Source organism: Bombus vosnesenskii, unplaced genomic scaffold, assembly GCF_011952255.1.
Source record: "Bombus vosnesenskii isolate JDL3184/JDL3185 unplaced genomic scaffold, Bvos_JDL3184-5_v1.1 scf7180000013308, whole genome shotgun sequence".
Taxonomy (NCBI): domain Eukaryota; kingdom Metazoa; phylum Arthropoda; class Insecta; order Hymenoptera; family Apidae; genus Bombus; species Bombus vosnesenskii.
In genome coordinates, this window is record NW_022882957.1 from 338,317 (window position 1) to 354,153 (window position 15,837).

General features: G+C 26.2%; 4 protein-coding genes across 8 annotated transcripts; 1 reads left to right on the forward strand and 3 right to left on the reverse strand.

Annotated features, from left to right (window-relative positions):
• Nucleotides 1-723: 723 nt before the first annotated feature.
• Nucleotides 724-3,086, reverse strand: LOC117234732 (dr1-associated corepressor). Its single transcript, XM_033496225.1, has 5 exons — nt 2,825-3,086; nt 2,547-2,619; nt 2,307-2,400; nt 2,050-2,229; nt 724-1,987 (listed from the first exon to the last, which is right to left on the reverse strand). Exons 1-5 carry the CDS (start codon nt 2,864-2,866, stop codon nt 1,684-1,686), a joined length of 693 nt encoding a protein of 230 aa, XP_033352116.1. The 5' UTR covers nt 2,867-3,086; the 3' UTR covers nt 724-1,683.
• Nucleotides 3,087-4,012: 926 nt separating this feature from the next.
• On the forward strand, nt 4,013-7,454 carry LOC117234729 (DNA polymerase eta). Its single transcript, XM_033496222.1, has 7 exons — nt 4,013-4,379; nt 4,473-4,607; nt 4,681-4,889; nt 4,983-5,149; nt 5,216-5,439; nt 5,528-5,651; nt 5,723-7,454. Exons 1-7 carry the CDS (start codon nt 4,240-4,242, stop codon nt 7,178-7,180), a joined length of 2,457 nt encoding a protein of 818 aa, XP_033352113.1. The 5' UTR covers nt 4,013-4,239; the 3' UTR covers nt 7,181-7,454.
• Nucleotides 7,455-7,511: 57 nt separating this feature from the next.
• On the reverse strand, nt 7,512-8,108 carry LOC117234697. The gene is made up of 2 exons (XM_033496177.1): nt 7,790-8,108; nt 7,512-7,734 (listed from the first exon to the last, which is right to left on the reverse strand). The coding sequence occupies exons 1-2, from the start codon at nt 8,001-8,003 to the stop codon at nt 7,574-7,576; spliced, it is 375 nt and encodes a 124-aa protein (XP_033352068.1). The 5' UTR covers nt 8,004-8,108; the 3' UTR covers nt 7,512-7,573.
• Nucleotides 8,109-8,165: 57 nt separating this feature from the next.
• On the reverse strand, nt 8,166-15,538 carry LOC117234695 (spatacsin). Of its 5 annotated transcripts, none has more exons than XM_033496175.1 (23): nt 15,442-15,538; nt 14,902-15,230; nt 14,669-14,835; nt 14,249-14,605; nt 13,367-14,170; nt 13,117-13,289; nt 12,772-13,046; nt 12,524-12,694; nt 12,231-12,455; nt 11,950-12,141; nt 11,762-11,881; nt 11,518-11,692; nt 11,213-11,436; nt 10,985-11,145; nt 10,592-10,910; nt 10,363-10,531; nt 9,933-10,289; nt 9,723-9,878; nt 9,497-9,645; nt 9,310-9,417; nt 8,942-9,235; nt 8,563-8,882; nt 8,166-8,482 (listed from the first exon to the last, which is right to left on the reverse strand). In XM_033496175.1, exons 2-23 carry the CDS (start codon nt 15,181-15,183, stop codon nt 8,281-8,283), a joined length of 5,400 nt encoding a protein of 1,799 aa, XP_033352066.1. In that variant the 5' UTR covers nt 15,184-15,230; nt 15,442-15,538; the 3' UTR covers nt 8,166-8,280. The 5 variants fall into 5 exon arrangements, with proteins under 5 accessions (XP_033352066.1, XP_033352064.1, XP_033352063.1 ...); XM_033496173.1 differs by having other exon boundaries at nt 15,301-15,479; XM_033496172.1 differs by having other exon boundaries at nt 15,291-15,479.
• Between the last annotated feature and the right edge of the window lie 299 nt (nt 15,539-15,837).

Sequence of the window (15,837 nt, forward strand, 5' to 3'; positions counted from 1 at the left end):
TTAAATTAATCTTATTCTTAATTGAAATATTAAGTATAGCATTATTCATCTGTTTTTATGATTAATGCTATCAGATAAGCACTGTGGACAGAAAGGAAATTTCCTCTCTGCTATAAATACATATGAACATAAATATTTAGTGATAAAAGATTGTTTAGACATATTTCTAAAAAATTCAGATTACTTGTTTAAAATAGAAAATTGGTACAGCAATCAGTTATATTTCTAAATTTTTTAAAATAATTTTTTATGGTACATATGTATCTAGAGATATATAGTATATAATTTGATATATAGTATAGAGATATATAGTATACATAATGAGATGCATGTGATTTGATTTTGTTATCCTGTTACTATTGAGATAGATACGATTTATTTGAAACATTTTACCACACATTACAAACAATTTATGAAACAAAATATTACTCTTATAAATATACACATATATAAGCATATATAGCACACGTTCTTTTACTAATTTTTAACACTCTTTACATAATCATTGTTCAATTTTTCTTATTTTTAATAAGAGTGTGCGAATATTATATTAAATATGCTACCATAAATACAATATTTCCAGATTTTGTATTTTGTATAAAGATATTTACAATTATTTTATTCTATTTTACTAAGAAAACATTTTCTAGATTTAAAATACGTAATTAAAGTTTAATTATTTACATGTTTAAACACCTCATGATAATGTCTTTTTGTAAGAAATTTCAAAAATTAATATATTTGTTCAATGAATGACCAAAGTGTAATTTGCTTCATATAAATAAAATAATATCACAATTGAGTTTTTATAGAATTTAATAGTCTATTCTTATCTAATTGTTGTGCATATATTGAACTATTGAGAAATTTAATAGTTTCAGTCATCATGTTTAATATATAACTTTGCAACGTATGTATGTTCAAATAAGTATATAATTACATAAATATATTGTGAAATATTTGTCAATGCCACTCTTTTAAAATCAATTCTCTTAAGTATTGTTAATATATTTAAGATATCTTTCTAAATATATTCCTTAATATGTGTATGACACTACCTCTTCCTTATACAAATTTATTTTTATGCAGGTAAAAAGTCTTAGTTATAAAGCTTATTATTGCATACATAATGTTGCAAATCACAAATATTCTAAGATATAAACTAAATGAGGTACAAGTAGAAAATTTTGCCAATTATAAAATGCAAGCCTAAATACCTACATTCTTAATAAGTAAATGTATTTGTACCTACATAAATGTACAACATATATTTATAAATGTATAAACAGAGGAGAACTGTATCTAGATTATCTTTAATGCATACATATTTGGAATACACAGTAACTGTGTAAATCCAAATATTGTTACTTATTATAGATGTGTATACATGAATATAAAGTACTTAAAATATGAGTGTTTTACGATAATCGACTCGTACAAAACATTTTTAAATAGGAAATATGTAGTTTTAACTAGTCTGAATAAAATTTATAATTTAACAGAACAAATACAAAAATATAAAAATTTATGATTAGTGAAGTAAATATATATAAGTAACAAAACTGTTCATATAATGTAAATTATAAATTGCCTGAATAAAATTTGGTAACATTATATGATCGCATACTTCAATTATTGTTTTAATTTAATTTTAAATTCGTATTTCTAAAATTTTGCGAATAACTATGTATCATAATCTTCATCCAAAGTTGCAGTATGAGTAAAATTAGATGTTGGTTGATTATTTGTATTTACACTTGATGTATTTGTACTTAAATTCATAGGTTTAACTTCTGTATAAAAATTAGGTTGACTAATTTGAAACGATGGAGGCACAGACATTTGAAATTCTGGAACTTGAGGTACAGTATTTTTTACCATTTCATTACGAGTACCTGGATTATATATTCCAGTTCCATCACTGTTTTCTTCATTTTCATTTTCTTTCTTTACTTTAGTAGTTAATCCCATCTCCTGCTTTGAAAATCTATAAAAATATAATAATATATTTAAAATTTACAAATACCAAGTAAGTTATTTAATACTTACCCTGTATCTGGCTGTTGTATTGTAGGTAAATAAGTTGATGTATTTGATACATTTGTATTCATTGGAGCAGGTGTTAGAGGTGGTGTAGGTACTTCCTCATCAGGTCCTGATACATCTGGTAAAGAATTTACTAAATCTTTTAAAAAATCAAAACGGTTCTCTGATAAAATACATTGTTTCCTACAAAGAGATCAACAAATCAGTTAAAGCCAAGTACTGAATTAATTTTAACTCAATTAATTTAAAAAAAATCCTACATATGAGAAGGACTCAAAGTTTTGGCATTTTTAGCATTTGTAATTTCCATGGATTTTGTAAGTAATGAATGTACAAACAGTTCCAATGTTCTAGGTATACAAATAGTTAAGGAATTTACTTTCAAAATAAAAATATATCATTAACGGCTTAAAGATCTACGATGTAAACAACAATAATTCTTATATTGGCTTATGTTGGCATTAAAATTATTATTCTTATTATTAATTTAAAAAGGATATAAATTATAATCGGCACTGGTTGTGCAACTTTTCCAATTTCTTCATCAGTTTGCATAATTTTTTTTATTCTGCCCTAAATACATTTGTAAAAATAGGTTAGTCATATAATTAAAAATTAATATGTATATGGTCTTTTTAATTATATATTTCTTTATCATTTAAATGAGATTACAAGTAAAATACATTGTTTTTATTCAAATTATAAACATGTAATTTATATATGAAGTGCATTTTTGTGAAAAACTTCTCCAAACTATACAGAGTATTTTAATACTCACTGCTGGAAAACGTGCATTATATTTTTTCTTTTTACTTGGCATTGTCACAAAGTGTAGTACTTCACCTTACGCAAATTGTGTATAAATAAATCAGAGAATAAAACTTTGAAAAAATAAACGCGTTTATTGTATGTTGTATTTGCAGGAGTCAAGGTGTTCCAAAACTTGACATGTATCTGTAACCTCTATGATGTATACATATACATTTTCAATAATCGTAAAGTATTTTACGTTCGTAAATGTAATACTTAATGCTACATTCATAGAATATAAGCTACTATGTGTTCTAAAAATACTTAAAACCAACATGTAATTTCAGATCTTAATTTATGAATATTAATATTCATTGCAGCAATATATATATTTTCGTATTTATTGTATTAATATATATTTCCCTTTTCTGTGCAAACATAATTTATGCTTATTGATTATACATAAAATTACTAATGACATATCGTAAATTAAAGATGTTGCGTGACCTTTCCAAGATTTGGGGAATTTAGCGTGATTGCAGCCAGTGGAGTACTGCACTGGAATTCTGTACGCGTTACAACTTCAAACAATTTTGAAACAAATTCGATGTTTAAATTTATGTTTAAGACTAGTTATATTTAAAACTAAATATTTATAATAGATTGACAACTTTAACAAGATTTATGCTGTAATGAAATTTATTGAGACGCTGAGCTCAGCGTGACGGTTCTAACGATTCTTTAATTTTGAGTCGCAGAGTAGCTCATTTATCTACTTGAATTTACATGATAATCTATGATTAATTTGTTATCCAATAAGACAAACTCTTATTAACTAATGCTAATAAATTTTATTTTGATTGGAGTTTACAATATTAGAAAGCGAGCGATTTATGCTTTGGCAAAGCACTTTACCATGGTAACGAAAGTAAATATGAAATTCGAAAGTAATCACAGTTGTTACTGAGAAATAATTTTGTCATTAATCAATAAATTTGTTAAATAGCTTTTGTTCGTTGCCTCGGCTATGTTGCTGTACAGTTAAATTCGCGGCGCAAGAATTAACCCTATTATCATACAAAATATTCACGGTAGAGAGAGCCACAGGCGTACACCAGTTCAAAACAAAGATGACTACTTCTTATAATCCATCCTTACAAAATAATGTGAATTTAAGAACAATGATCTAGTTACAAATTTGAATTTGAGACTGTGTCAAATTGCGATTGTTTTTCTTTTAACTTTGTACTAATTTGATTATATGTAAAAGTTTTATACCTGTAACCTATTTTTAAAATACTAAAACGATAACGATGTTTTTGCAAATATATATAATTTAAACTTCCATTTTAATGAATACTAGATGAATAACGTCGTATTATACTAATGTTTTTAACCTATAATTGTAAATAATTTTAATTAATAGATCAAATTTATTTTATAATGGCAAACTCAAGCAATGATAGAGTTGTCGTTTTAATAGACATGGATTGCTTTTTTTGCCAAGTTGAAACAAAACTTCAACCAGAATATGCTGGAAAACCACTTGCAGTTGTACAATACAATCAGTGGAAATTAGGAGGGTAAAATATTTCAGATAACATAAATTATACTTAAATAACTTAAGTAGATAGATTAGAGAGAGATTCTAAATATTGCTAATATTTTTTAAATAGGATAATTGCTGTTAATTATGAAGCAAGGGAATATGGTGTTACAAGACACATGAGAGGTGAAGAGGCAAAAGAAAAATGTCCAGATGTTGTTTTAGCTAGTGTACCATGCCTTCGTGGAAAAGCTGATACATCAAGGTATATCAAAAAATTATGCATTTAATATTTTTTACACACACACAATGTGGGTGAATTACAAATGTTTGTATAGATATAGAAGTGCTGGTCGTGAAGTTATTAATGTTATAAAGAAACATTGCAATATAATAGAACGTGCTAGTGTGGATGAAGCATATTTAGATATTACTGACTTGGTTTGTAAAAGGATGTCTACATATTCTATTTCTTTGAATCATTTAGTGACACAGCTTTCAAATACTTTTGTAGTAGGATATTCAGAAGTTGGAAAAAATGATGAAGGTAAGAAAAAATTACTATAAACTTTTATGACTATAAATAAATTTGTATATAATGTTGTTATATGATATGGGCCTTTATATGGTATGGATTTAGAAGAGAGAAGTAAAGGCACAGAAACTTGGATAATGAACGTTTTCGAGAATCTTGAAGACATAGAAGCACAAAAACTTGCAATAGCGGGACTTATAGTTGAAGAAATAAGAGCTGACATATTTGATAAAACAGGATTTAGATGTTCTGCTGGTATTGCAGGAAACAAGGTAAAAAGGTGTACCATCTATTTTATTACCTAATTAATTAAAAAAAGTAATATTGTATATGTTTAGATATTAGCTAAGTTGGCATGTGGATTGCATAAACCAAATCGACAAACAATATTACCTGCAGCTGCAGTATCAACTCTGTATTCGACATTGCCAATCAAAAAAGTTAGAAATCTTGGTGGGAAGTTTGGAGATGTCGTTGTTGAATCTCTCAATTGTAATGTTATGGGTGATTTAGTGCAGTATTCACTGCAATATTTACAAAAACGATTCGATGAAAAAACAGGGTATATTTATGAACTCATAATTTCGCTGAAAATAATAATGTATAAAAACATTACTTTGAGACTATGTTATATTAATATATTCATTTAGGTCATGGTTATACAATATTGCTCGAGGAATAGACAATGAACCTGTTAATATACGATTAGTATCAAAATCAATTGGAGCATGTAAAAAGTTCCCAGGAAAACAAGCTATTGTCTCATTAGATGTGGTAAAGTACATAATAAAATTTGTACATAGGAAAATTGTGAATTATTTCTTTACATAATATTTTGTTTACAGTTAGAACATTGGGCTGGTGAATTATCAGCAGAAGTTTGTGAACGTCTTGAACAAGATCTTGAAGAAAATGAGCGACGAGCAACGTTAATGACAATATGTTATCAGTATTATCAAAATAAGGCTACAGTATCACAATCACGTTCATGTACCTTAAATTCATATAAACCAGGAAATATGGCAATTCGTTGTGTACAAATCATATCTAAGTCAACACAATGTCCAATTGCATATTTAGGTATATCAGCTGGTAAATTTATACCAGCTAAAGGTAGCGGCAATTTTCGGAATTTTTTTAAATCAAACGAATCAGAGCCTCATAAGAAAATAGATGCACAAACAGAAAATACGAAAGTAGAAAGTATATATTCAGTAGAAGATACTACTAAGAAAATAAAAAGTGATTTAGATGTCGATAAAATTATCAATGTAGATTCTAATAGTGATGAAATTAACAATGCATCAAGTAATAAACTAAAACATGTTGAGAAAAAATGTTCTACAATAAGTCCACAATTAGGTGAACAAAGTTGTAATATCAAAACAGATTGGTCTCCTACTTCCAGAAGATTAAATAATTTAATCAATTCATTAAATGAAGGAAATAAAATAACATTTTATGAAAAGAAGGCAAATTGTTTTAATTTGAATGATCCCTTACATCAAAATGATTTTAAGGAATCATTTTTTATGAATGTTTTCAACCCAAAAGAAAGTAATTTGAAAGATGCACATGTAAATGATATTAGGTTGATTGAGTTAAACGACAATGTAAATATAGATATTGAGTTTGAAAATGTAAATGAAGATAGTGTAAAAAACGAGAAAAGTAATTTTGACGAAAAATTGGATTTGAATACAAAGGCGAATAGTGATAAAATGTATACAAACAGTGAAATGGAAAATGGGCCAATTTCTTCAAATATAAAATTAAATGAAAATAACAAAATGATTAACGAACAAGATATAATACAACTAGAAGAAATATTTCCTGATTTGAGTAATATTGATCCTACTGTAGTTGTATTGTTACCTTCATATTTACAAGAAAAAGCAAAATTATATATGAAAACAAAAAATAAAAAGGATATTTCAAAAGAAACTTTAGCGAAAATGAAGGGAAAAAATAAATTTAAAACCAACACTTCGAAAGGAAGAAAAGATAATGATATTTCTAGTTTCCTAATTAAAAAAAACTCATGTAACTCAATTGAAGTTCCTTCTAAACAATGTTTAAAATGTTATCAAATGATACCTATATTAAAATATCAGGAACATTGCGATTTTCATGTGGCTGAAAGTCTGCAATGGAACTTAAATAATTCAGTATTACATACTACAAATATAAAAAGGAAGGAAAATACAAGTGATGTAGATACCAATTCTATTAAACGTCGATTAAATGCAAATATTTTAAATTCTCACAAGAATCATAAATCCATATCATCATTTTTTTCGTAATATGAATTGACGTATTATATATTATATTGATATCTTATATCTATCTCAACGAAATAAATCTTAAATAAATATTTTGTGTATCATTTGTAAAAATATACTTACATTTTATGAAATATGTAGATATATATTTACAACATAGTCTTCTTAGAATTGAAGTAGTTCTCTTTCAATTTTATTTGAATTAATGACACTTTTGAAATAAAAAGCAATAATACTGTAATATGCATAAAATGCTAATGTTGTATTGATTCATAATAAATTTTATTTAATTATATTGTTCCAGTATCTTTCATTTAAATAAATTAAAATGATAGATAATAATTAAAATAATAATAGTTAAAAAAATATTTTACTTTTAGGTATCTTATAATATACTTGTTCAACATTGATAAATTATGTATATGTACAATTAATACTTAAAAGTCGATTTGTACTTAAACAATCGAGTTTTGCAAATTCCGTTTTCACGCTTTCTTTGTATCGTTTCATTGAATCTTGAAATGTAGAAATCGTTGTTTTTATTGCATCGTTAGATGCCTTTAGCAATTGAAATGCTAAAAAAAATAATGAAATTTTAAAATAATATCTGAAAATATTATAAAATTGTACCTTGTTGTTTATCAATCTCTGCTTTCTCGATAGCTCTCATTAATTTATGCATAAGTCTTAGTAATTTTAATTGTTTTCGTGACAACATTTTTTGGAATAATATTTTTCCGAATTTTTGTTCGTGTTTTTTTATATATATGTCCAATTTAAGAACTGCCGCTTTTTCTGTTTGACTGTCCCATAAGATTTTTTTACAACATATATTTTTATCCATGATTATTGTCTTAAATTTTACATTATACACATTAAATTGCACATTAGAAATATGAAGCTCAATAAATAATTCTGTTGTTTTTGAGTATAATTAAAAGTTTATACACAGTGGGGTCACCCTATATATTCTGAGTTGAAAAAATAAAGAAATTTGGTGACGATATAAATATATAAAAACATTTATTTATTCAAAAACAGTAATAAAAACATACATATACACTTTGGATGTTACAACGTTTATGAATGTTTATAGGAAATGTATAATTTAAAGAAAATATTTAAATAGCATTATATCCTTTTTTCCATACAGTGTCTTTTAGATATGCACCTATCATAGGATTATTGAGCATTGTTTCTACAATACCTTTAAATCCCAGTTGACTGGCTAATACATATTTACACTCCACATCTGACAATTCAGAAATTAATATTTTCATGTTATCTGTCATAGTATGAGTAATGCTTTTTTCCAGTCTGTACCTATAATAAAGTTAATAATGATTAAAATGGAAAGAAATGTCCAAAAATAAATTATTTCTTTAAAGCAATAATTAACTTGCCTGCGTACACAATTTCTTACAAGACTAGGGGTGAGCTTATTTACTGCTATAAAATCTTTCAAATATTTTGTTTCTCCATTTAATATACAATGGCTATAAATCAGATTAGCCCAATCTACGTGATGATTATATGCATGAATGACAACAAAAGCTTGACAGAAGCTTAAGTTATGACATAATACTTTATCGATATCTCCAGGTTTTAAATTAAGTATACAGATTACTTGTTGATTATAAGACACAGTATTAAAAAGTGAAAGTTGGAGAGCAACTAATTGTACTTGATCAGAACATTGATTAGCAAGATTTAATTTATTAGCCTATAACATATTCATATTATAAATTTTTATTTATGCAAATAATCTAGATAATGTTTTACCTGTAAATAGTATTCTGTTGCGTGAGTATAATTAGTAACAGCTAAGTGTAACTGTTTCAGAATATTTTCAGTTTTGATGAATTTTTTTTCATGTTGAACAGTACTTTGCAATTTCATAAGATCTTTTGTAGCATCTGATATTATCGTATTAATTATATCTTCCGCTTCATTTTTCCACATATGTGCTAGTTCATGATATAATCGAAAATGTAAAGCTACCAGAGTAAAAAGTTCTTTATTTTCAGGACAATGACGCTTCAGGAATTCCAAAATTGCTGTTTCTAGCCCTATTACCTATAACATGTTTAATATAATATTGTATATGGTATTTATATATGTATTTAGAAAAATAAGAAGCGTAAAGAAACCTTATTTAATCCTTTTCCAAGTAAAAATTCAAATTGATCATTTTCTTTTAAAATTTGAAATACATAATTCATTTCTGTGAAACGACCAACACCTGTTACAAGACGTACCTAAAATTGTTTGATATTATATATTTTTTAAGCACAGTGTATAAAATTTTGTTTATTTAATTTTTGTAAAATAACGTACTAGTAATGTCCAATACTTAAGATTCTGCAAAACATTTGCGAAAATTTGACATTTACATAATACTGATGCTATCCCTTCCATATTGCAGGAAGTTGTAAAACAATCATGAGCACGTATTAATAATTCTGCAATCGTCTTCAGAATAAATGCTAAACAATAGAAAAGGTTTTAATAATAAATTCAGTTATTATAGGAATGTAATGATAATTATATTTTAGTATAGTACCGCTTGTTTTTTCGCCATGAGAATGTCCAAGCAATTTATTTGCCGTTTTTAAGAGTTTCCAACCAAGGAGTGAAACATCATTGCATAGTTCCATAATAACACGAAAATTTGTATTTAAGGAATATCCCCACAAGCAAACGTTATTTTCATATCCATCTACAAAAGCAAACATTTTACAACCGTGTATAAATTTACAATATCATTACATACCTTCTACTGCACGATTAATATTTAGAGTGATATTTTCAGCCAAAAATGTTGCAACATCATCATTGTTTATTTTGTATGCAATAACTATATCATTAATAATTTCAGATTTATTTTTAATACTATCACTTTCTGTAATTTCTTGTAAAAATTCAATTGGATTGTTTAACATTAACAAGAACTGATAACTTTTTTCCAGTTGCATGGCTAATTTATAACATAATACAATGCGAAGACATATGTCTACTCCATGTTCCAGGATATTAAATAATTTTTCTAAAATTGATAAACACTCCATTTGTATTCCATGAACATCTTCATGTTTTAGTTTATTCATTTCAGTACTGATTGAAGTGATCACTGTAATCAAAGTTTTGTTATAAATATGTGCTAGTTAATAATTTGTTGCGATGAGAGTATAAATTAGACATACATGAAGAAGCTGAAGAAAATCTTTGTAAACCACGATTCTTTAAGGCATTGTATTTTTGTTGTTTATTCTTATTTACTTCTTTCAGAAGACTTTGTTGTTCAATATTTAAATCATTTGGTGAAATTTCCCCTTCTGCTAAACTCAAACATAACATCAGAATTTGTAAATCCTACAATTATAATTAAAACAGTTAATACATATTTATTAATAAAGGTTTAATGAAATTTACCTTATGTTTGTAATTAAAAATTGTACTTATTCTTAATGCTGTATCCAGTTTACCTAAGTCAATTAATGTATTAATTAAACTTTCAATTGCATTTTTCTCTTGTATGTTACTTAAGGTATAGCCAAATTTCAATTCATTTAGTCCTGATAACAATTCTGTTTTTAGTTTATTGAAGATATAAGGTCCATCATCTAATTGCACATTTTCAGGACCTGCTAACATACATGATTTCCACATTGCTGTTTCAAGGACATCAATATCTTGTTGCTCTGTTTCAATATTCTTTAAGGTTTCAAAAGCTAGTTTTAATATTTCATATCTGTTAAAACATATATTTCATATTTGATTAAATCCATATGTCATTGATGTCTCTAGATAAAAAATATCACATACCTTTCTTTATGAGAAGTAACTTTTTCAGCATGCTCAACAAAAAATTCTGCTGCTTTTTCATATGAAATGTTATATTTTTTAAAATTTAATGCACACTCGTTCCAAAAATTATCTTCAATTTTCTCATTTTTTTGTATATAATATTTAAATTTACTTCGGCACTAAAAGTATTAATAATTAAAATATTAATGATGAAAACTTGTACTTATATAAAAAATAAGATAATACCTGAGCTAAGATTATTTCAGACGAATTAAATCCCGCTACATTTGATAATTTTAATGCATTAGTATAATCTTCAGTTCTTATTAAATCATTAATGCACCTATGAATTTCTGTATCAAAATTATATACATTGTCTGATACCGTAAATGCCGCAAAATTTAATGAGACATTTGTTTTTTGAAGAATTTTTATAACTTGTAGCAAAAATGGAAAGATTGGAACGAAATCTGTAATTAACAAAGAAATTAGTTTATGTCTGATTTTCATTATTAATTATTGAAATAATAATTCATACAAGATAGCAGTACCTGGAAAATTCTTATAAAAGTTACATTTTATCAAAATTTCGAGAAATTTTATTTGGAGATGTGTACTTCTTAGACCATAAGCGAGTGTTGCAATAAGGCATTTAATTGTAACAATTGCAATCCAGTATAAATTATTCAAGTATGTGGTATCTGAGCAATTCCAATCTATAGCTTCCTAAAAAATACATAATTCTCATATTATTTCACGTAATTGTTAAATATTGAAATAGTGCTTGATACATACATTACATTTGAGATCTACACATTGTGCTTTAAAATCCAATAATTTTTGTTGGCAACTTTTAAAATCACCATAAATTACACATTCTATGAGAAAGTCAAAAAATAAATTGAAGAGACTTTCCTACAATCAAACTGTATTAGGAAAATAAGATAAAACAGGATATTCATATAAAGGTAAAGTATACTTACAGGCATAAAAATTTTGTAAGCTTTACTAACGATAGTAATATATCCATATGTTACCATTTGATCTAATAAGTTATAAACTTGATTAGCTGTCCATACTTGTTGTTTTAAACATTCTTCATAATTAGAAAGAATTTCTTTATCTGTGGTGGATATTACCATCCATGAATAACAATATGCTGCAATTGAAGATGGCTAAAAAAGATATTCGATAAGAAAAGCATGGTATGTTCTGGAAAATTTTATAGTTGAGAAAAATATGAAATTATTAATATATAAAATACCTCATAACAGGATGCTAAAACTATAAGGAAAGGCTTTGAAGTTAACCGGGATGAATTGATTAAAGCACCAGGTGGATCTGGGCTTTGGAGACATTTCAATATAATCAACCACAAATCATCATTTGGAGAACAAATGTTATCATTTACAGTATATTCATTTATATTATGAGAATCATAAGTGCTTGCTAAATCTGCTGAGACTGGTGAATCATAATTGGGTGATACCTATTTAATAACGATATAGTATAGTATTTAATAAAATATGTTTTAAATATATGACATTTACTACTTACACTTTGTTTAACTCCAATTTTGTAATATAATGATTGTCTAACATCTCGTGATTTTATCTTTTGTTCATTACATACAGCTAATTGAGATTTAGTGAGTTGAATATTACTCAAACAAGTTAATAAATGTTCTCTGAGAATTGTGTTTTCAAAATGTTCTATATTTTCCAATATCTAAAAGCAATGAAGAGCATATTTTTCTTTTAATTTCAGAAGTCTTGTATAAATTAATTAAAATTCAAAATTATTACCTGGTTCAGGGGATAATTAAAGATGTGACAAACTAATACAAATTCAAACCAGTGATTTTTACTTGCTAAAAATTTTAAAAAGCTGATTGGGAAAGCAAAGTTGTGTGCTGCTGCAAATCGTACAATAACATCCCATATTTTTAATACATTTACGAACTCTTGACTATCATTAATTGGACTTTCAGTACAACTTGTTTGAAAACTACTTTCAAGATAAGACATTACAGTCTTTAAATCATTTTCATTTTTGTATATTATATTTTCTAGTAAATTTCCTGTCAATTAAAAAATATATTGGAGATCTATGATTACTAATTCTAATAAATATTCAATGAACATAATTACCAATAGGAATATTAATCTGTTTATAAATATAATTTGCCACGGTTATATGCAGCCTTAAATTTTCTGAATCGATACCTAATATTTCCATGAAAGAAATACAAGTATGTAAAATTTCGGGTTTCTCTAAATTTCGTAAGGCAAGACTATGCGCGTACAGAGCCGCTTTATATTTCCTATAAGTGTAGTATAAATGTGCATAATATATTCTGAAATACATAAATACATGAATTAATATATAATTCTTCTTTACCTTCTAGAAGAAACATTTCCAATTAGTTTTCCTTGGGAATGTTTTAAGCTAAATATAGCCATATTAGGACGGGCTTCTTTCAAATAGTATTTATATGTTAAATCTTCTGTATATCCATATTTTTTAACAAGAGTTTCATTAGAAAAATTAGGCATTGGTTCATTATTAAAACGCCACTTATATAATTGTTTAACGTTTAAATTTTTGTAACCATCTAATAATTCATACATTGTAACTTTGTTCTTTGGTTCTTTTTTTATGATGGATTCAAGAATTGGCACTTGTTTTAATGTATTCTGAAGAACTTCATTCGAAATATCATAGTTGCATAATTGCAAAGGATTTTTACTTGTAAATATACTTTTTAGAGTAATTTCTTTTAGTACTGTGCCTTTATCTTGATTGCATATTGCACTTTCTCTAGATTGGTATGAAAATATCAATACTAAAACTATCAAATAATTTTGCTTCAAATATTCGGTTACATCATCAGAAAGATAGTAAATTGTTTTAAAAATTCCTTCTGTTAATATATCTTGTAACGGTTCTTGATTTTCACACATTTTTGTCAATACATCATACAATTCAATGATCTTGGTTTCATCTTCCTGAGTACTTGTTTCACTCAAGCAATGTGCAAGACACAATTCTTTGTCAATTTTCTTCATAAATTCAGTTTTATTAATATTACAAGATTTATATGATAATATTGTATTAAATTCTGCTATTGTCATTGCACTGGCAAATATACGTGCTAGTAATAATTTCACATCACGTTGTTCTCTCTCTACAAATACGCCATACCTATATATTAAATATTAATAAATAAATATTTAAATATTTAAATATATTTCATAACAAATGTATTTTATATGGACTTACCTACATAAATGATTTTTTGCTAGATCTTTAATAAGAGTACTGGCATCTGAAGAATCAATAGCTTCAATCATATCTGGTACTATATCCAAAGTACGAAACAACGACTTGTATTCTTCATTAATTTCGTTTATTTCTTCTATTGTATCATTGCCATAGTAAATGTCAATCCAAAATCTCATTAGTTCGATTTTATTATTTGACAGTAAATAATCCCATAGCACAATATTAGTTACATTTTTCAAAAGAGATTGTTCAGTTATAGAAAAATATAATTCAGTACATAATGCTTGTTTTATATCTTCTGGTAATTTTATAATATCCTCTATACATAAAGAAGAGCTCAAGCCATCTTCAACCCTAAACAAATGGTATTTCTTACCTTTTGGTCTATTTAAACTGATTATTTATGAAGAAACTTACATATATTTTTGTTCAAATTCTACAATACTTTTTATTATATTCCATGAATCTATATATTTATTTTCAAAGTGTGCAACACTTATTAGATATTCCGATAAATAATTTCTTAATGTAAAATCCTTGCAGTTTACACAAACTTTAAATACATATTCCATTGGATTTTTATCCTATAAAAAAACTACATTAATGTAAAGAATAATATATTGCTTGTCAGTACTTAAAATTTGATATACCATATTATTTAAAATATGAGAGGCCCTGTAAATTTGATGTTTCTTTAGAAGTTCTATAATCCAAGTTTCAACTTCTTTGTTGAAATAATGCTGAGCATCTTCGATAGAACATCTTCTTCTATAAGCTAGACATTTATAAGCAAGATTAATGTGAGTGCCCTTTGCGGAGGCTTCTCTAACAAGTTCTCTGTCCCCTAATATACGCCAACCAGACCAAATAATTGCAGGTTCTCCGGTTAAACATTCAATCGGAACGCCTCCCACTATTGTTTTCTCTGCCATCTTGTTAATATATTTTTTTTATAATATACCTGTATCATAATATTTTGCTGAAACAATATAGATTTCAATACAATTTATGTTAGGTTTTGTAACATATTGTTACTAACTTTTCATTACATTATATTTTACTGTAACACTTAAAAAGTTTTTACGTTATTTTATTAGATATAAAATTATAAACTACAATACTATTAGTATACAAAATTTTCTCTTTGCTGTTATCTATACACAAAATACATATATGACATACAAATGTACATTGTTGTTGTATACTATGCAATAAACGTTGTTTAACGTTTTACATTTGCGAAATGTCAAGCTTGATGACAATAAGAACTAAGAAAGATTCTTATCATGCTGTCACGGAGAATAATGAAATAATTACATTTGTTATCGATTGATGGTATTGACGGTATTGATGGTAAAGTATAAGATTTCAACCAATTACACACAAATTACGTGTAAATTGCATTTCCAATTGTACATTTTAAATCATGAATGTATAAAACGAAAATATTCATGTTTATTCTCAATTAAAGGTCGACTAGCTGAGAAGCTGATAACTTTGCTGATAATGAACGACCACATAGTACCATCTGGGTAACACTATGTCATAAATTGCATTAAGATAATAAAAAATATTGCTATGTCTTA

Bases quoted from the DNA above. Each gene is read 5' to 3' on its own strand.
- LOC117234732 (XM_033496225.1), bottom strand. From the start codon at position 2,866: ATGCCAAGTAAAAAGAAAAAATATAATGCACGTTTTCCAGCA. The intron at 2,401-2,546 runs ATATCCTTTTTA...CTATTTGTATAC, and splicing joins ACCAGTGCCGATTATAATTT to CTAGAACATTGGAACTGTTT. The intron at 1,988-2,049 runs GTAAGTATTAAA...ATATTTTTATAG, and splicing joins ATACAACAGCCAGATACAGG to ATTTTCAAAGCAGGAGATGG.
- LOC117234729 (XM_033496222.1), top strand. From the start codon at position 4,240: ATGGCAAACTCAAGCAATGATAGAGTTGTCGTTTTAATAGACATGGAT. The intron at 4,890-4,982 runs GTAAGAAAAAAT...GTATGGATTTAG, and splicing joins AGTTGGAAAAAATGATGAAG to AAGAGAGAAGTAAAGGCACA. The intron at 5,652-5,722 runs GTAAAGTACATA...TTTTGTTTACAG, and splicing joins CTATTGTCTCATTAGATGTG to TTAGAACATTGGGCTGGTGA.
- LOC117234697 (XM_033496177.1), bottom strand. From the start codon at position 8,003: ATGGATAAAAATATATGTTGTAAAAAAATCTTATGGGACAGTCAAACA. The intron at 7,735-7,789 runs GTACAATTTTAT...TATTTTTTTTAG, and splicing joins AGAGATTGATAAACAACAAG to CATTTCAATTGCTAAAGGCA.
- LOC117234695 (XM_033496175.1), bottom strand. From the start codon at position 15,183: ATGGCAGAGAAAACAATAGTGGGAGGCGTTCCGATTGAATGTTTAACC. The intron at 9,646-9,722 runs GTACTATACTAA...TCTATTGTTTAG, and splicing joins TCATGGCGAAAAAACAAGCG to CATTTATTCTGAAGACGATT. The intron at 9,418-9,496 runs GTACGTTATTTT...AAACAATTTTAG, and splicing joins TTAAGTATTGGACATTACTA to GTACGTCTTGTAACAGGTGT.